This window comes from Centroberyx affinis, unplaced genomic scaffold, assembly GCF_046629955.1.
Source record: "Centroberyx affinis isolate AG114_WGS23_722 - 3 ecotype Tasmania unplaced genomic scaffold, CSIRO-AGI_Caff_v1 ptg007010l_1, whole genome shotgun sequence".
NCBI classification, from domain to species: Eukaryota; Metazoa; Chordata; class Actinopteri; order Beryciformes; family Berycidae; genus Centroberyx; species Centroberyx affinis.
In genome coordinates this window covers 1-20442 of record NW_027283551.1, presented here as the reverse complement: position 1 = coordinate 20442, position 20442 = coordinate 1, and the positions used below count along the sequence as shown (strand labels likewise).

Genomic DNA, 20442 nt, shown 5'->3' with positions numbered 1-20442 from the left:
ATTATTATGACAGCAGAACATTACTGCAGCTTGTTTTCACCACTTCTAACCATCTGCCCCCCCCCCCCCCCTCCTTCCCGCCCCCCCCAGGTTCCCCGGGAGGATGCGGCAGTGAGCATGCTCAGTGCGCTGATCGTAACCATGGCGATATTCGGCGGCGGCCAGGCGTGCGCCGGTCAGGATAACTGCTCCTCCAACAGCGAGTCCAAAGACTACTGCTACTCCGCCCGCATCCGCAGCACGGTGCTGCAGGGTCTGCCCTTTGGGGGCGTGCCCACCGTGCTCGCCCTCGACTTCATGTGCTTCCTGGTGAGTCCTGATTGGTCAGATCTCTGATGTCACGCTTTACCGCTCAGCGCTGCAGGAACACACTTTTTAATTAACGTGAAAAACACACTTCATAATCCCAAAAACATTCTTTTAGAAACTTAAACTCTCTCTATTTTCCCACTCTGTGAAGTCTGCTCTATAGATATAATATAAATAAAGTGTATTATTATAAGTAGGGACGGGTATCGTTTAGTATTTTTGCGATACCGGTGCTAAAACGATACTTTTGAAACGGTACCGGTGCCTAAATGATGCCTGAACCGACTTTAATTTAAAGCCACAAAAACAACATTAAAGAACGTTTTCTTTATTGCAAACCCAAAGAAATTGAACAATATATTAATAAATAAACAAGAATTAAAACCTGAGTCAACTACAATAAATTAACAGTAAATAACAGTTACAATAAATAACAGAAAAGAAATACCAAGTGCAAACTTGTAGACTTCTACTCTTTTATAAATTCTTCTGCTGAATCTTTTGCCCAAATATAACCCGTCTGCTTCTGTGACATCATCAACATTTGCTACTTATTGTGACATTTTAGTTATTAAAAGTTTTTTATGAACTAAACCCATTTGTCCTTAATTACTTTTCACATGTTACATGTTAACAAATAACTGACAGTTTGTATGAACCGGACGTTATCGACCCGCCTCTTTTATCTGATTGGCTGAGCGACCGTGATGTCACAGTGATGAGCACCACTGCTGTTTGGCTCTCGACCAAAAGATGGAAGGTGAGTCTGAGGGAGAGGACAGAGGAGACAGAGGAGGACAGAGGAGACAGAGGAAGACAGAGGAGACAGAGGAGACAGAGGAGACAGAGGAAGACAGAGGAGACAGGGGAGACAGATGAGACAGAGGAGACAGAGGAGACAGAGGAAGACAGAGGAGACAGGGGAGACAGAGGAGACAGAGGGAGACAGAGGAGACAGAGGAGACAGAGGAGGACAGAGGAAGACAGAGGAGACAGAGGAAGACAGAGGAAGACAGAGGAGACAGAGGAGACAGAGGAAGACAGAGGAGACAGGGGAGACAGATGAGACAGAGGAGACAGAGGAGACAGAGGGAGACAGAGGAGACAGAGGGAGACAGAGGAGACAGAGGAGACAGAGGAGGACAGAGGAAGACAGAGGAGACAGAGGAAGACAGAGGAGACAGGGGAGACAGATGAGACAGAGGAGACAGAGGAGGACAGAGGAAGACAGAGGAGACAGAGGAAGACAGAGGAGACAGGGGAGACAGATGAGACAGAGGAGACAGAGGGAGACAGAGGAGACAGAGGGAGACAGAGGGAGACAGAGGAGACAGGGGAGACAGAGGAGACAGAGGAGACAGAGAGAGACAGAGGAGACAGAGGAGACAGAGGAGACAGAGGAGGACAGAGGAAGACAGAGGAGGACAGAGGAGACAGAGGAGACAGAGTGAGACAGAGGAAGACAGAGGAAGACAGAGGAGACAGAGGAGACAGAGGAGGACAGAGGAGGACAGAGGAGACAGAGGAGACAGAGGAAGACAGAGGAGACAGAGGAGACAGAGGAAGACAGAGGAGACAGAGGAGACAGAGGAGACAGAGGAAGACAGAGGAGGACAGAGGAGACAGAGGAAGACAGAGGAGACAGAGGAGACAGATGAGACAGGAGACAGAGAAGACAGAGGAGGACAGAGGAGACAGAGGAGACAGATGAGACAGGAGACAGAGAAGACAGAGGAGGACAGAGGAGACAGAGGAGACAGAGGAAGACAGAGGAGACAGAGGAAGACAGAGGAGACAGAGGAGACAGAGGAAGACAGAGGAGGACAGAGGAGACAGAGGAGACAGAGGAAGACAGAGGAGACAGAGGAAGACAGAGGAGACAGAGGAGACAGAGGAAGACAGAGGAGACAGAGGAGACAGAGGAAGACAGAGGAAGACAGAGGGAGACAGAGGAGACAGAGGAGACAGAGGAGGACAGAGGAGGACAGAGGAGACAGAGGAAGACAGAGGAGACAGAGGAGACAGAGGAGACAGAGGAAGACAGAGGAGACAGAGGAAGACAGAGGAGACAGAGGAGACAGATGAGACAGAGAAGACAGAGGAGACAGAGGAAGACAGAGGAGACAGAGGAAGACAGAGGAGACAGAGGAGACAGAGGAAGACAGAGGAGACAGAGGAAGACAGAGGAGGACAGAGGAGACAGAGGAAGACAGAGGGAGACAGAGGAGACAGAGGAGACAGAGGAAGACAGAGGAGGACAGAGGAGACAGAGGAGACAGAGGAAGACAGAGGAGACAGAGGAAGACAGAGGAAGACAGAGGAGACAGAGGAGACAGAGGAGACAGAGGAAGACAGAGGAGACAGAGGAGACAGAGGAAGACAGAGGAGACAGAGGAGACAGAGGAGACAGAGGAGGACAGAGGAAGACAGAGGAGACAGAGGAAGACAGAGGAGACAGAGGAGACAGAGGAGGACAGAGGAGGACAGAGGAAGACAGAGGAGACAGAGGAAGACAGAGGAGACAGAGGAGACAGAGGAGACAGAGGAAGACAGAGGAGACAGAGGAGACAGAGGAAGACAGAGGAGACAGAGGAAGACAGAGGAGACAGAGGAGACAGAGGAGGACAGAGGAGACAGAGGAGACAGAGGAGACAGAGGGTTTCATGTGTCCAAACGATAACATTAGTGTTCCTGAAGACATGAGCTGGTGTCGGAGCACCGGAGGGTGAATATTTAAATCAGCAGCTCAGGCACCGGAGTCTGTGTTGCAGTCCGGTTCCGGTAGGTCCCGGTCGTAAAGGATCAGGTCTCCCTCAGGTTTCAGTACCCGACCCTGTTATTAAGCAGGACAGAGCACCTGCTGTCACGGCTCCATGTTGTGGATCAGAGACTCTGAATCTGCCCCACATGTAGACCTGAGCTCCAGCTCAGCAGGTCTACAGACAGGAAGATATTTAATTAGTCAGCAGGTTTTCTGTCGGTTTAACTGAACCTGACTAAACACTAACTAGGTTTAGTTTGAGAAAAAAAATCATACATGCAAATATATTTAATGAAAACACTAAAACAGTTAAAGTAATGGTTCATCAGAACGCTGCCATGAAAAACCTTCTGTTCACACCACAGAAGAAGAAAACTTTGAACATGAAGCTGAGGAAATAGATATTTTATGTTAACAAAATCATGGCAGGCATTTTTCCTCACTTCTTCATTGAAAAATAACAGAGAAAATCAAATAGTACTTTGTTTTTTTTGTAATATATATTATAATTTGTATATAAATATATATGCCAACACAGGACATGACAGTCGTACTGAGCAGTCCAGATCCCAGTCCTCCTAACTGCTGACCATGGCCCTACGCAGGGTTTAGAAATACCGAGGTCCAAAAACTGAGCTTGCTAGGGGGGCACACCCCCCGAAAAAAAAAGATTTCCCTGATCTAAATATGTGCATTTTAAGATGTTTGGAGAGCAAAAATTGGATAACAATAGCTTTAAAACCATGTCAGTGGGCAGTAGCATAAATGAGGAGCAGGAACACATGAGAATCAGGTTCAGTGCTGCAGTGAATGATCCACACTGAAATCTGGAAATACAGAAGAGGCTGAAATGATCACGAAACATCTGAAAATGAATGTTGACAATGTTTAATTAAAGTGTTCAAGTAAAGGGAAACTCACACTACAGACACCACTGAAATCTAATCATGACCAAATATGGGAGAAATAGGTTGATTTTGTGTGTGTGTGTGTGTGTGTGTGTGTGTGTGTGTGTGTGTGTGTGTTTTGTCCATGTCGACTCACTGAAGTGACTTGAGTCAGCCTACATGAATGTTGACTGTTGACAATACACCTTCATATATTCCCAACATGAATGGCCTTAAATAAGTAATGTTTCAAAGATTATCTAGCATAAGCAAAATGTGTGTTATACAATAATATATTTATACAATAATACTATATTATTCACTATATGCACTATAATTATGCTATGTGTTTGTGTTAAATTGAGCCTATAGGTTCCACTGGAATTACCAAAGAACTTCTCTGTGGTAAAACATTGTTTGAGTTGGATCAGGTCAGGAACTTGATGCTGATCCTGTCCTGGGCTCAGTGGGCAGGACCTGCTCTTCCTCTCTCATCTCCATCACCTTCTCTCTTTCTTTTTCTCTCAGTCTCCTCATCTTGTCCCGTCTCTCTTCTCTTCCCAAAGCTGAGCTTTGACTGACGGAGTCTTTTCATTTTCCTCTCTGTCTCAGTGAAGAAAGTAAACACAGAGTCAATTGATATTTATATGTAAATGTTACCGGCCTCCGCTAGGATAATCTTGCAATGAAAATAAAAAAATATAGGGGTCCCTCATTTTAACATGAATTTCAACCCTTTACACAAACTGAATTGAAAGAAAAGCATGTCGTTGAAAGTTTATCAGTCTACCATTGGATGGATGGAATTAACGTTAGAATGAACTAGCTAGCTAGCCAGCTAAGCTAGCTGGCTAGCTAGCTAGTTAATTCACTCAAGTGAAACTAACTATCCGGCATCATGACGGATGGCCGCTGTTTAACGGAGCGAAGCCACAGGAGCTTTTCCTCAGACGTCTGGCTGAGGATGAATGACACTGAACTAAAGCAGTCCACTAGTAAAGTTCTCTACCTGTATCACACTTCACTTGGATCCAGCTGCCTGTCTGGTTTCCTCATGTTGTTTACATAATCAAAGATCCACCGTGTTGAGTAAAGATTTTGTAGTAGCACAAGATCATCCACTTCACCACACACACACACACACACACACACACACACACACACACACACACACACGCACACACACACACACAAGCACTAAGCCAAGATCACGCCAAGATCATGCCACTGCATCAGGTCCATCCATAGACCGCAGAAAGCATACACACACATCATCAATCCCTTTCATACCACACACACTCACACACACTCACCCGCACACACACACATGCGCGGACTCCATGGCCTCTGTGACTCTGTGGACTCTGTGACTCTGTGGACTCTGTGACTCTGTGGACTCTGTGGACTCTGTGACTCTGTGGACTCTGTGGACTCTGTGGACTCTGTGACTCTGTGGACTCTGTGGACTCAGTGACTCTGTGGACTCTGTGACTCTGTGGACTCTGTGGACTCTGTGACTCTGTGGACTCTGTGGACTCAGTGACTCTGTGGACTCTGTGACTCTGTGGACTCTGTGGACTCTGTGACTCTGTGGACTCTGTGGACTCTGTGGACTCTGTGGACTCTGTGGACTCTGTGACTCTGTGACTCTGTGGACTCTGTGACTCTGTGACTCTGTGGACTCTGTGGACTCTGTGACTCTGTGGACTCTGTGGACTCAGTGACTCTGTGGACTCTGTGACTCTGTGGACTCTGTGGACTCTGTGACTCTGTGGACTCTGTGGACTCTGTGGACTCTGTGACTCTGTGACTCTGTGGACTCTGTGACTCTGTGGACTCTGTGGACTCTGTGACTCTGTGGACTCTGTGGACTCAGTGACTCTGTGGACTCTGTGACTCTGTGGACTCTGTGGACTCTGTGACTCTGTGGACTCTGTGGACTCTGTGGACTCTGTGGACTCTGTGGACTCTGTGACTCTGTGACTCTGTGGACTCTGTGACTCTGTGGACTCTGTGAACTCTGTGGACTCTGTGAACTCTGTGGACTCTGTGGACTCTGTGGACTCTGTGACTCTGTGGACTCTGTGACTCTGTGGACTCTGTGGACTCTGTGGACTCTGTGACTCTGTGGACTCTGTGGACTCTGTGACTCCGTGTGTTACAGTGTTACAGCGTGTTACAAATTGTTTCAGCGGTGCCGGGGCCATGGAGGATCTGGTAAACAGACAGTAGCCATAAACAGAAAGTCAATAGATTCTACTTCTTGATAATATTGCGTATGAGTCCATATGAGTCGTCAGCTGAGAGAAATAAAGGTTCAGATAGAAAAAGGAGAGACAGCGGGCAGATCGGTGAACCTGTTCAGGTCTTGTTGTTCTGCTCATCGCTGACTGGTGGAAAAATCAATAGTGCTTCACAGCTGTAGGAACAATGGATTGACCCACATGGTGGACTGATATTTAAATATTTAAATGAGGTAGACAGCACTTTACAAACTGAGAGGAAGCAGTCAGCTCATTCAAGGGGTGAATAATAATAATAACAGTAATTAAGTAACAGTAATTAACCGATTACAGAGCAGACCTGTGACTCACCGAGATCCAGCTGGATGATGTCAGAGCCTGTCATGTGCAGAGCGAGGCACCGATCAGGGTTAGGGGTTCGATTCCCGTTGCCACCCACTGACAACGTAAATGCTTCTGGATGGAGCGTCTTCTTCTTCTTTGGTGTGAAAAAGGTTTTTGCTGGCAGAGCGTCTCAGAGGACAAACTGACTGATATGAAGGAAGTGTTACAGCAGTTCAGCTGCAGGAGGTTTTTCTGATCGTAAAGTTTGTTTTAGTGTTTTCATCAGATATTTGCATGTATGATTTTTTTTTTCTCAAACTAAACCTATTTAATATTGTTCAGTTATTGCAAACCGACAAAGAAAACATGCTGATTTATTAACATTTTCAAAAGCTAGCTGTCCCCAAACTTGACAGGCGGTATGTAGATATATATACAGTAAATATATACTTTATATATACGTATATATAATAACTTATCATTTTCATAGTTTCTATCCTGACAATGTGAAACACTCAACTCCCTCAACAACCACTGTTAAAGTGCTCTGGAGCAAGGCACCAAACCCCCAACTGCCCAGTAGAAACCAGTAGAGACTGTGTTGTACTGTCAGCTCCAGTAGAAACCAGTAGAGACTGTGTTGTACTGGTCAGTTCCAGTAGAAACCAGTAGAGACTGTGTTGTACTGTCAGCTCCAGTAGAAACCAGTAGAGACTGTGTTGTACTGTCAGCTCCAGTAGAAACCAGTAGAGACTGTGTTGTACTGGTCAGTTCCAGTAGAAACCAGTAGAGACTGTGTTGTACTGTCAGCTCCAGTAGAAACCAGTAGAGACTGTGTTGTACTGTCAGCTCCAGTAGAAACCAGTAGAGACTGTGTTGTACTGGTCAGTTCCAGTAGAAACCAGTAGAGACGGTTGTACTGGTCAGCTCCAGTAGAAACCAGTAGAGACTGTTGTACTGGTCAGCTCCAGTAGAAACCAGTAGAGACTGTGTTGTACTGTCAGCTCCAGTAGAAACCAGTAGAGACTGTGTTGTACTGGTCAGTTCCAGTAGAAACCAGTAGAGACGGTTGTACTGGTCAGCTCCAGTAGAAACCAGTAGAGACTGTTGTACTGGTCAGCTCCAGTAGAAACCAGTAGAGACGGTTGTACTGGTCAGCTCCAGTAGAAACCAGTAGAGACTGTTGTACTGGTCAGCTCCAGTAGAAACCAGTAGAGACTGTGTTGTACTGTCAGCTCCAGTAGAAACCAGTAGAAGACTGTGTTGTACTGGTCAGCTCCAGTAGAAACCAGTAGAAGACTAGCTGGTGTCAGATGTCAGTGTTTCTGTATCAAAGATGTCAACTGGCTGCAGAGATAATCGACACCAGCTCTGAAACTAGATGTCAAACTCAGCTGTGGAAACATATTTTATATTTGCATGTGAGCCATTAAACCATTAAACTGACTGTAAGGCTTCAGCAGGAGACTCAGCTGCTGATTGGTCAGCTGCTGCAGGGATGGATCATGTGACCTTTACAGAAACACATTAACAGGAAGTCCTTCTTCTTCTGTGTCTGCAGGTGCTGCTCTTCGTCTTTTCCATCTTACGGAAGGTGGCGTGGGACTACGGCCGCCTGGCGCTGGTCACCGACGCAGACAGGTAACAAAACTTTAACTGGATCCTCACAGCAGGAAGCTCCACCCCTCTGACCAGCAGGCCGAGTCTCAGTTTTCAGTAAATCTATAGCGATCTGTTTCAGTAATCTCCTCCGTCAGACGAGTCTCCTGCCGAGTGTCGACCTGCAAACCGCTGCTACAGGTCAGCGGGTCACAATCAGCTGTTTTTAGCTGCCTGAACGCCGCCGCTGCTCAGTGACTCCGCCTCCCCCCGCTTCACACAGCGTGTGGGGCGGCTGCGTAGCTCCGCCCACTTCCTGTCAGCGCCCATGTTTACAGTCGGACTGTTAAAACGGCAGCTCAGTTCCTCCTGATTTAAATTATCAGTATTTCTGTTTAAATTTGTGCATTCTGTGATTCTGTAGTTTCATTTGTCAAATCACTCTTTTTTTATCATGGAGGATCATGATCAGATCAAGTTCACTTAAATCAAGATCATTTTTAAATTTGAATTGCACTGAAACAAGTGAAATTATCTCACCACTTTGGCAGGTTTTTATTTTAATATGTATTGATTTATTTTATTTTATATAAATTATTTTTGGTTTGATAAAATGAAGACTCAGATGGATAAATGTCTTGTAGAGACAGACATGTTCTGCATGATGCAGAGCAGTGGAAGGAAGGGATAAAAATAGGCGAGATACATTTCTGTGCCAGAGTCTCTCTCTCTCTCTCAGTGTCGGTGTCTCTCCACCGCTCTCTCTCTCTCTCCCACGCATTGAAGCATCTCACTCCCAAGGTGGAAATTTCAATTTCCTGCATCGTTTTTATGCCGTTTTAACTCCCAAGGTGACGTAGCATCAGTAAAGCCTAAATGAATAGTTTGAACGGTCAGATATAAAATGCTTCTCTGGATGGAGGAACAGAGAATCAAAACCAAAATATCCAACTCAAGTACAAGTAAGATAGTAATGTTACTTCGCTCAAATTATACTGAGGACAAGTAAGTAAGTAACTTTATTTATAAAACACCTTTCGAGAGCAGAGACGTCACAAAGTGCTTCAGGAAATAACTGAGGAAATAAAGTATAAACATACATACAGACATAAAACACAATAAAAACAAAAGTAAATAGAAAATTACACAAAGGCGAGTCTAAACAAATGGGTCTTGAGCTGCTTTTTAAAGGAGTCACAGTGTCACAGATCTGAAGTCCAGAGGGAGAGAAAAGTTTAGGAGCCACAACCTCAAAAGCTCAGTCTGCTTTAGCTTTTAGCCTCGATCAAGGAACAGCCAGAAACCCTGATCAGAGGACCTCAGAGACCTGCTGTCACACAGGGTGACAGTAAAATACTGCTGTAAAAAAACAGTTTATTCTGTGACATGAAAACAAAATGAAAATGTCCGACTCTGTCCTCATTATTCAATAACTTTCCTTTGTTGCTGTTGCTAGCAGCTATCTAACTAACCAGCAAAGCTAGCGAGCTAGCTAGACATCCACCAGGCTAGCATAAAGCAGTAAGACTGAATCTGGATGGATGTTAACTGAGCTGCTGTCATGGATAAATACGAGTATTTAATGTTACAGCTAGTTAACTTAACATTTCCTCCACATACCTGAACAGGTTTGATCCAGATGTAATTTACGTTTATGTCAGTTTCCTGTATGGTATGCTAGCAGTGTGCTGGTATTTGGCTCTGCTTAACGCCGGGATCATTTTATTTTTTTCCTGTCTCCATTAAACTCTGTAAACTCTGTAAACTCTGTTGAGTCAGACGCTCCTATAGACTTTATACTGTCTGTTCTGCTGCAGGTTTGAACTCATAGACTCCCATTGTTTTCAACACTGAAGAGACAAACTGCCTGGACTGTAGGCTACTTTGGCTAGTTTGAACCGGTTTGAACCGGTTTGAACCGGTTTGAACTTGAAGGTCAGCTAGGCTAACTAGCTAACCTAGATAACTTAGTATGGCTAGATTGTATTTTTTCATTTCTTCATAATATTAGCCTCCTCCTCTCTTACCTCTTGTCTTTTTCACTGAGCTTCACTTAGCCAGAAGGTTCTTTGCTTTGAAAAACGGTGGTTCTTTGGCTCCGCCCACTGAGGTTTATCTCAACCAATCAGATTATTTTTGCCTCTGAGAAACGTTTTCTAACTAAAACTCCAGTCTGTCCCATGTTTGGTTCCAGGTCCAGTGGTTTAGATATTCAGGACTTCACTCTGACTCGACCTTATATTGACCATATCTACTACTATATAATACTGAGCTACATACTGTATCAAACTGGTAATTGGCTCATATTTCTGGTAATTATGTCATTATATTATCAGTGATAATGTGATATTGATGGTAGTTACCTCGTCAATCATCACACATTTGGTTGAATATTGTGTTTTGTAAAGCAGTGGTCAGGCTGTTTGATTAAAACAGCTTTATGAATTAGTTTTTGTTTTATAATGTCAGGCTGATCCACAGCTCAGCTGATCTGAGTTGATCTGAGTTGGACTAATTGGCTGAATAGCTCTCATTTAATTAATGAATTCAATTAATCTCCTAATTCTACTTTTTGAACTAATGATGATTTCCCTCCAGTGATTTCGACCCTTTTCCCTTTTTGTTTTGATTTGGAAGATTGAAGAAGCGATTCAGCGACTTGGAGGAGCGGGAATAGTATGTTGCTTTCTCCCTGTTTGGTTTGTCTGCTAACACCTCTTCCTCCTCCTCTTCCTCCTCCTCTCCCTCCTCTTCCTCCTCCTCTTCCTCCTCCTCTCCCTCCTCTTCCTCCTCCTCCTCTTCCTCCTCCTCTTCCTCCTCCTCTCCCTCCTCTTCCTCCTCCTCCTCTTCCTCCTCCTCTTCTCCTCCCCCTCCTTCTCTCCTTCCTCTTCCTCCTCCTCTCCCTCCTCTTCCTCCTCCTCCTCTTCTTCCTCCTCTTCTCCCTCTTCTTCCTGCTCCTCTTCCTCCTCGTTTTCTTCTTCCTCTTCTTCCTGCTCCTCTTCCTCCTCCTCTTCTTCCTCCTCTTCATCATCCTCTTCCTCCTCTGGTTTCTACTAACAGGGTTTTTTTTCTCACTGGTCACTAACTCCCTTTTCCTTCTCTATTTCAGTGTGTGTGTGTGTGTGTGTGTGTGTGTGTGTGTGTGTGTGTGTGTGTGTGTGTGTTGGAGCTGGTGGAAGTCGTCCATGTCGGGTGTCGGTCAGCTTCACCCTGTCTGTATGCTAATGCTAATGCTAATGCTAATGCTAATGCTAACCGCTGTGATAATAACGGCTGCTTCACGCTTCCTCCTCTCTCACTGTAATGTAAACAGCCGAAGGAGAGACAGAGATAACTATGAGCCGGTGAAAAGGTAACGGCTGTTTGTGTTGATGCTAGCTAGCTAACATCCAGCGTAGCGCTCGCATCTGGAAGCACACCGGTCCTCACGCTCCGTTACGGTTCAGCTCGAAGTTCATCACTAACCTCACATTAAAGCAGTCATGGCCGACATTCTCATATAAATAATTCAACAGCCGGCGTCTGCTACGTCTTTCCGTTTATGTTTTTTGATGCGTTTCATGTTTCCGGTTTGTTTGGAACAAATAGAATCAGTAAACAGTCGAGCGATCAGCTGTAATATGTTTCCTTCTGTATTGATCGCACATCACTGAGTGTTTGATGTGAGGTTGGTGCTAAACGTCGAGCCTCAGGACAGGAAACTGTCAGCCTGTAAACTGACTTCTGACGAAGAAGAAGAAGAGGACCGGTGAGGTTTTCAGATCAGAGTTCAGTTTGTGGATGTCAGTATTTTATTTAGCTAGCCTTTCCAAACAGGTTTCTGTCCCTTTGCCCCGGCTCTCCAGCACCTCCTGCTGGAGGATTCATGAACTGCAGCGAATGCAGGTTACTGGAAACCTCATTTCTGTAGACTGTCATAACTTAAACATTAAATTAATTTTATTTTTACAAGTGTTTTACAGCAGGGGCTGAGAAGTGTTTCTGTCATTCAGATGGTTTGAGATCAGAGGAATGTTTCAGAGACGCTGCATTCAAGTGTCTGAAACATGCATTTGCTTAAGATAAGATAAGATAAGATAAGATAAGATAAGATAAGATAAGAACAAATCTCAGCAACAATTTGGGCAACTGGAGTGCATGGCACTGAAAAAAATCAATCAATCAATCAATCAATCAATCAATCAGTCAATCAGAGCCATTCTGTCCATTGACAGAACTTTCTCTCCCGCTGTAGGAACTGAGCATATAAAGGTTCCAGGTTAAATAAGATCTTTTTAATCCAGCTTCCTATTGAAACCAATAGATTCTGTGTTTGGTGTCTTTACTCTGCTGTCCATCCAAAGTCAGATTCTGTAGAAGAAGAAACTCCAGACTCCATGTTGGCTCCGCAGGGTTTCTAGTCTTCTCTAGTTTCTGTTGTAGAGTGTTTTGGTGTTTTGGTGTTTTGGTGTTTTGGTGTTTCCTGGTTTCTGTGACTCTCCCTCTGTGCACCGCTGAGGATGCTGGGAAATGGAGTGTGGTGTTAACAGCAGGCTTTAAAAGGATGAAGGTCGAGTTTGGGACAACACACATGTTTTGTTTTTTAAAGTTTACCACACAGGCCTCCTGCTGGTCCTGGAAATCCTGGAATGTGTCAGAGTGTCAGACAGGGAGAGTCCGGGAAGATCAGAGAAGACCAGGGAAGAGCAGGGAAGACCAGGGAAGACCAAGGAAGACCAGGAAAGAGCAGGGAAGGTCAGGGAAGACCAGGGATGACCAGGGAAGACCAGGGAATGTCAGGGAAGACCAGGGAAGACCAGGGAATGTCAGGGAAGACCAGGGATGACCAGGGAAGACCAGGGAATGTCAGGGAAGACCAGGGAAGAGCAGGGAACATCAGGGAAGGCCAGGGAAAATCAGGGAAAACCAGGGAATACAAGGTAAGACCAGGGAAGAGCAGGGAAGGTCAGGGGAGACAGGGAATGTCAGGGAAGACCAGGGAAGACCAGGGATGACCAGGGAAGACCAGGGAAGACCAGGGAAGACCAGGGAATGTCAGGGAAGACCAGGGAAGACCAGGGAATGTCAGGGAAGACCAGGGAAGATCAGGGAAGAACAGGGAAGGCCAGGGAAGACCAGGGAACATCAGGGAAGGCCAGGGAAGACCAGGGAAGACCAGGGAATACCGGGTAAGACCAGGGAAGAGTAGGGAAGGCCAGGGAAGGCCAGGGAAGGCCAGGGAAGACCAGGGAAGACCAGGGAAGACCAGGGAAGACCAGGGAAGAGCAGGGAAGAGCAGGGAAGAGTAGGGAAGACCAGGGAAGACCAGGGAAGATCAGGGAAGACCAGGGAATACCAGGTAAGACCAGGGAAGAGTAGAGAAGGCCAGGGAAGACCAGGGAAGACCAGTGAAGAGCAGGGAAGGTCAAGGAAGACCAGGGAAGAGCAGGGAAGAGCAGGGAAGGTCAGGGAAGATCGGAGAAGACCAGGGAAGATCAAGGAAGACCAAGGGAGACCAGGGAAGAGCAGGGAAGGTCAGGGAAGACCAGGGAATGTCAGGGAAGACCAGGGATGACCAGGGAAGATCAGGGAAGACCAGGGAAGACCAAGGAAGAACAGGGAAAGCCAGGGAAGACCAGGGAACATCAGGGAAGGCCAGGGAATACCAGGTAAGACCAGGGAAGAGTAGGGAAGGCCAGGGAAGGCCAGGGAAGACCAGGGAGGATCAGGGAAGAGCAGGGAAGACCAGGGAAGAGTAGGGAAGACCAGGGAAGAGCAGGGAAGAGCAGGGAAGACCAGGGAAGACCAGAGGAGAGCAAGAAAGACCAGGGAAGAGCAGGGAATGTCAGAGAAGACCAGGGAAGAGCAGGGAAGACCGGGGAAGAGCGGAGAAGAATAGGGAAGATCAGGGAAGAGCAGGGAAGACCAGAGGAGAGCAGAGGAGAGCAGGAAAGACCAGGGAAGAGCAGGGAAGAGCAGGGAAGATCAGGAAAGACCAGGGAAGACCAGGGAAGACCAGGGAAGAGCAGGGAAGAGCAGGGAAGAGCAGGGAAGACCAGAGGAGAGCAGGGAAGATCAGGAAAGACCAGGGAAGAGCAGGGAAGATCAGGGAAGACCAGAGGAGAGCAGGGAAGATCAGGAAAGACCAGGGAAGAGCAGGGAAGAGCAGGGAAGACCAGAGGAGATCAGGGGAAAACAACATGAAGAAGAAAGCAGGGAGCAGGAACTTGTCAGTTTGTTTTCCCAAACCGGACAGACCGGCGGGTCGGAGCGATCGGCTCTCAGCTCCAGAGGTCAAAGGTCGCGGCGTGTCTGTCTCCATGCTAACCCCTAACAGAGTCACTTCCTGTCTGTGGTCGTCACTTCCTGTCAGCTGACCCTGTCGTGTGTTCCGCAGCGTTGCCTCGGCGATGCACTCAGAGACTCCGGACCGCTACGAACGCCTCACCTCCGTGTCCAGCTCCGTCGACTTCGACCAGCGGGACAACGTAAGGAAACCTTCATCCTCCTCCTCCTCCTCCTCTTCATCCTCCACTTCCTCTTCATCCTCCACTTCCTCTTCATCCTCCACTTCCTCTTCATCCTCCTCCTCCTCTTCCTCTTCATCATCATCCTCCTCTCCTTCTCCTCCTCCTCTTCCTCTTCTTCCTCCTCTTCCTCCTCCTCCTATTCCTCTTCATTTTCCTCATCTTCTTCCTCCTCCTCTTCCTCCCCCCCCCCCCCCCCCCCCCCTTCCCGTTTGTCTCCTCATACCAAAGCTCCGCCTCCCTCTATTGGCTTAGCTCCATCCCTGTTAAATAATGCAGGATAAGGAGTACAGCCTGTGTGTGTGTGTGTGTGTGTGTGTGTGTGTGTGTGTGTGTGTGTGTGTGTGTGTGTGTGTGTGTGTGCTCGCACGTGCATATGTGTATCTGTCTTGACACAGATTCGCACCTAAGGAATGTCTTCAGTCACACACACACACACACACACACACACACACACACACACACACACACACACACACACACACAGGGAGCCAGGTCAGTCTGTGGGATTACATGTGCAGCAGTACGGTGGCCTGGAGGTTCAAACCACAACTACATTTCACAGAACAATTCGAACAAATGAATTAGCTTAATGCTAATGCTAATGCTAACACAGTGTCCGTGTGAAGCACATGAGCAACAGCTTTGGCAGAAACAGCTTCATGAGGGTTTTCACTGGATTCTGTTTCTTCACGTTCGTGTTTTTACTTGAACTGAAGGGAAAATCTGCTGATCCTTCTGAAACTCCCACAGACGTCTGGGATTTGAAAAAAACATCACAAGTTTGTTTGCTTTAATTTTGGAGATCGAAGCTGTTTTCACTTAATATTCAGTGCAGAATCATTTCAAAATGCCAGACCTGGATTTGATTTGAAGGTTTTGTCGTCTCGTCTCTCTGCAGATGAACATTATTCTTCACAAATGTCAGAATGTTGAGCTGGAGCAGTGAAAGAGAAGTTGTATTTCAGGTCGAGACGAGTCGCTGATCCGACTCGATACGTGATCAATACAGCCAGGATACCATGTGATCAATAAAAGTTCAGGGACAACAAAGTCTGACTGAGCAGAATTCTGTTTATTTCTGAGACTCGAATCTTTCCAGCGATGCCATTGGCTGCTAGAATGTAAACAACAATTTAAAAATGTCGTTACAAAGTGACAATAATATAATTTGGATGGAGAGCTTGAGAAACTGTGATGGTCAAGAGTCTCATTAGTGATTACTACAGCAGAATAACATGGAGCTGATATCACCATTCATGTTCCTGACAGCAGAATAACATGGAGCTGATATCACCATTCATGTTCCTGACAGCAGACGGACTGACAGGTTCTGTACTGAGTTTCCAGACCTGGTCTGGTCTCTCCCATCCGGACTCTGCAGGCTGTTCAGTCTGCAGTGAAAGTGTGGGAGTTAATCTCTCTGGCTTCCTGCCTGCTGCTCCTCTCCTCTAATCCGGTTTGCACCAGGTGCTTCTCTCATGTCGACTTAAGAGGTCAGCAGCCGTCCAAGCCTGGCCCCGCCCACTTACTGTCCCATGCTAATGAAGGGGGGGGGGGGGGGGGGAGATAAAAAGATATACAGTGCAAAAATTCAAATTGTGATGATTTGAGATTTAAACTGCAATATAATACATGAGTTTTCCTTGTCATACATTTTTTAGAAGTTTAAGGAAAAGAAAAGTGATTTAGTTAAAAACTAGATGTGAGTGTGCAGATTTACTGAGTTTGAGTCTGATGAAATATTTTGATTCTAAAACTCTGAAGAAATGAACTGCAGACTCTGAGATTTGGAAATTGCAGAAGTTCATATAGCATTTTTTTATTTTTTATTAATTGTTCAGCTCTAACACTTCGCCACGTCTCCCAACCTCATCATCAATCATATCAATACATTTCTTCTTCTTCTATAACAGAGAAGTCGTCCTCCAGTCAGTGAAACCTTCCACTGATCTCACCACTCACATCCATCACTGCAGTGGAGATACTTGGTTTAATGATTTGTTTTAATAACAATAATAATATTTTCAGTCAACGCACCACATGTGGATTTCTACAGTCAAATGTTCTTGATGTTAATTCCTGGTTCTCATCTGTTGTTTCAGGGCTTCTGCTCCTGGCTGACAGCCATCTTCAGAATAAAGTAAGTTCTAACTGTGGAGAACAGAACTATCCTTCAGAGTAAAATACTACAAAATAAAATATGTTCCAATAGAAAAGGTCAATTTAAACATCGGCATCAATAGAGAGTCTCTTTATCTGGTGTTTGCCTTCCTGTCGGGACCGGACTGAATGTTGTCGATGAAGCTTTGTGCATCTTCCTCTTCCTCCAGGGATGAAGAGATCAGGGAGAAGTGCGGCGAGGACGCGGTTCACTACCTTTCCTTCCAGCGCCACATCATCGGCCTGCTGGTCGTGGTCGGCGTTCTCTCTGTCGGCATCGTCCTGCCGGTCAACTTCTCCGGAGATCTGCTGGGTAAGATCTGACCGCCAGCAGCCGGCCAGAGCCGAGGGGCTGCAGCTCATTGGCTGAGGTAAACCTCAGTGGGCGGAGCCTAATATTATGAAGCCTAGCGCAATACTATCTACCATACTGAGTTATCTAGGTTAGCTAGTTAGCTAGCTAGCTGCTGACCTTCAACCTCATGCCATGGTCATGAATATATTTTATTTATATTTTGTCCAGAGTTCCTTCTTTGCCAGTTAGATAACTGGCAAACTGAAAAACTTTGGCTCTTTGGCTCCGCCCACTCAGGTTTAACTCAACCAATCAGATTATTTCTGCCTCTGAGAAATGTTTGTATAAATAAAACTACAATCTGTCTCAGCATTAACACTAATGAGGAGAAGCACTTAGATGAACTAGTCAGTGAAAAGCTGCAGACTCATGAACTTCACTCACACTATTCAAAGTGTATTTGCCTTTCTTTATCAGTCTTGTCTGTTATTTTAGTAAGAATTATCAATAAAGATGGATTCCTAAACCAAGGAGCACCAGGACCGCCTTCTAAAGAAGGTAACAGAGTTAGACCGACCTCCAGTTATTTGTGTTCTGGTGGAACGTGAGTAGACCCGATCCTGCTAGATCTGTGTTTGGTCGTTGGATCGTAGTTTGTGGTTCTAGCCGGCAGAGGATTCATTCTGTAAAAACAAATGTACAGAATGAATCTGAAGTTGAAGATGTGCGGAGGATCAGAGAAGTGACTTCAGCTCAGTGACTTCAGCCCAGTGACTGAAGTCCAGTGACTGAAGTCCAGTGACTGAAGTCCAGTGACTGAAGTCCAGTGACTTCAGCCCAGTGACTGAAGTCCAGTGACAGACGCTGTAGTTTCTCCACAAGCTTCAGAAACTGTAGTTTGACCTCTGTCCTCTTCACACCCGTCTTTTAGTCTGAATCCAGGTTTGTTTCCTGTCAAAAGTTTCCCATGTGAAAGATTTTTTTGGAACTCGGGTAGCGGACCGAGAAACCGCACCGAGTCCAGCTGTCCGAGGATCTGAGTCCGGATCCAGCAGAGCTGTGATGCGGATCAGCGAGTCGGTGTGAGCTTCTGACCCGATGGAGACGAGCAAACTTTCTCTCTAGCTTTTATTTTAAATCAGATACTTTTTAGTTTTACTTCAGTAGATTTTTACATGAGTAATTTTACTTCTACTACAGTAAAATTTCAGCACAGTGATTCTGCAGTCAGATCTCTCTCTCCAGACTGAAGATGAAGCTTAAAGAATCGATTCAGACAAACAGCAGAGAAAGACTCACTTCTCAAAATGTCCTGGAATAAAGAAACACTCCTCTTGGTTTCAACATGGAGTTATTCATCTGAAAGCAGAATATAATCTGCTCACCAAGATCAGAAGCAGCTGGACCAGTTTGTAGCGTTCAGATTTTTTCTTCCCATTCATTTGAATGGAAACTGACATTGAACACGATGGAGATCAGATCCACCATCAGATCCTGCTGCTGTGAGTCCAGCTGACTGTTGGTCCGACGCTTCAGAACAGAAATCTCACCATCATCTTTTTTTTTTATTATTAAAGTATTTGTTTATTGGGATTTTTGATGAAAATTAAATCAAGGATACAATGTAAAAGTTAACATACGATGTAGACAATTGCCCCTTCCCTCCTTCCAAACATCTCATCCAGGAAATAAAAACAAAAGAAAAACCGGAGTGACAGCTATGGTAATGAGATAAAAGTACAGAGAATGTGCGACAATAGAGCAGCAACAGCCAGAGGAGTGTCATACAGATGTAGAGCATAGCATAAAGAATAATAGATATTTTCAATACAAATGTACTATAGTATCAAAACGCCTATATAGGACCAGCCAGGAGAGGATTCATGAATCCAGAAGGTGTTGAGGATCTTCGCTTTGAAGAAGACGTAGAAAAAGGCCCCAAATTCTGTAGAATTCACAGAGTTTATGTTTGAGACTTTATGTTCGTGAAGATCGTTCTTATGTGAGGGCATGACACACTTTTCCAGTAGATGGCGATCAGACGTTCAAACAGCATTTTTATTGCTGGAAGAGAACACAGCGGAGGGATACCACTTAGGAGAGATAGTTCCTGTTGAAATAATTATTTTAGTGTAAACCAAGAATAGAAATGCAAAATGAGGACGGACCCAGGATGCTTTTTAAAGCAGGATCTGTCGGCCGGTCGCCCACCATAAACTAAACAGGAGTTTTCCACATAGCCATCAGGATTCCTCACAAACTTATTGATTTTAATTTATTGAAAACACTAAAACAGAAACCAGAAGAGTCAGCCTTGTTACTGTGGTTTATGAATCCAAGACTTAACCCAGGGAAGGTTGACTGGAGGTTGAAGGTGTGTTTCACTGAAACACACACCACACACACACACACACACACACACAAACCTGACTGAAAATATCTGAACTTTTTAACCTTTATTTCTCCAGGGAAGGAGACAGAGCTTCAATCTGTGATGGAAAGACTCACAGATGATGTGAAGCTCAGGGTTTAGATCATCATGTCGACTCAGTTCCAGTTTGTTTATTTCTCCGGCTCCTCATCACAATGAGTCTAACTAGATCTAACTGATCAATAATCAACCATAGAACAGAATGATATAGAACAAACACAAGGAAGCAGAACAAAGCAGAAGACTCACAGCAGACAAACAGCGTCCTGTCCTCCAGACCCGAACCTGGGATCAGGATCAGGATCAGGATCAGGATCAGGATCAGGATCAGGATCAGGATCAGGGCTGCGTCTGTGTTGTCTCCTGTGATTGGTTCTGATCTGTCGTCTTTTCTCCAGAAAACAACGCCTACAGCTTCGGTCGAACCACGATAGCCAACCTGAAGTCCGGGTGAGTGCGGCGGCGTTCCCACCGGAGTCCGTGGATTTATTTTTGGTATTTATGTTCCAGGAAGAAGGATAATGATTTGTTTTGTTTTTCAGGACCAACCTCTTGTGGCTTCACACTTCCTTTGCCTTCATGTACCTGCTGCTGACGGTCTACAGCATGAGGAGACACACGTCCAAGATGCACTACAAGGAGGACGACCTGGTGAGAGACAGGAAACGCACTAGCAGCTTTGACCGAGCGATTGATTGATTTTGATTGATTTATCGGGTATAAAAAGGTGCAAACAACAGCACGACCCAGAGGAAAAACACGTAAAAACACTTGAACACTTGTTTCTAACACGTTCCTCCATAAACATCAGAACAAAAACACAAAAACAGACATGACAGCGAAAAAACAATAGAACTTTGACATTAGAGCAAATTTAATCCATAACCTCTAATGAAGTAAAAAAACTATTTTGCATTTTGTACA

The 20442-nt window shown here is 45.5% G+C and overlaps 1 protein-coding gene across 1 annotated transcript; it reads left to right on the top strand.

Annotated features, from left to right (window-relative positions):
* Positions 1-90: 90 nt before the first annotated feature.
* LOC139639258 (CSC1-like protein 2) lies at positions 91-20169 on the top strand (the record flags this gene model as incomplete). The annotated part of the gene is made up of 7 exons (XM_071513336.1): positions 91-309; positions 8086-8165; positions 14500-14590; positions 16735-16772; positions 16963-17105; positions 19917-19968; positions 20061-20169. Coding segments are annotated over 7 exons (732 nt in total), but the record flags the coding sequence as incomplete, so codon positions are not given.
* Between the last annotated feature and the right edge of the window lie 273 nt (positions 20170-20442).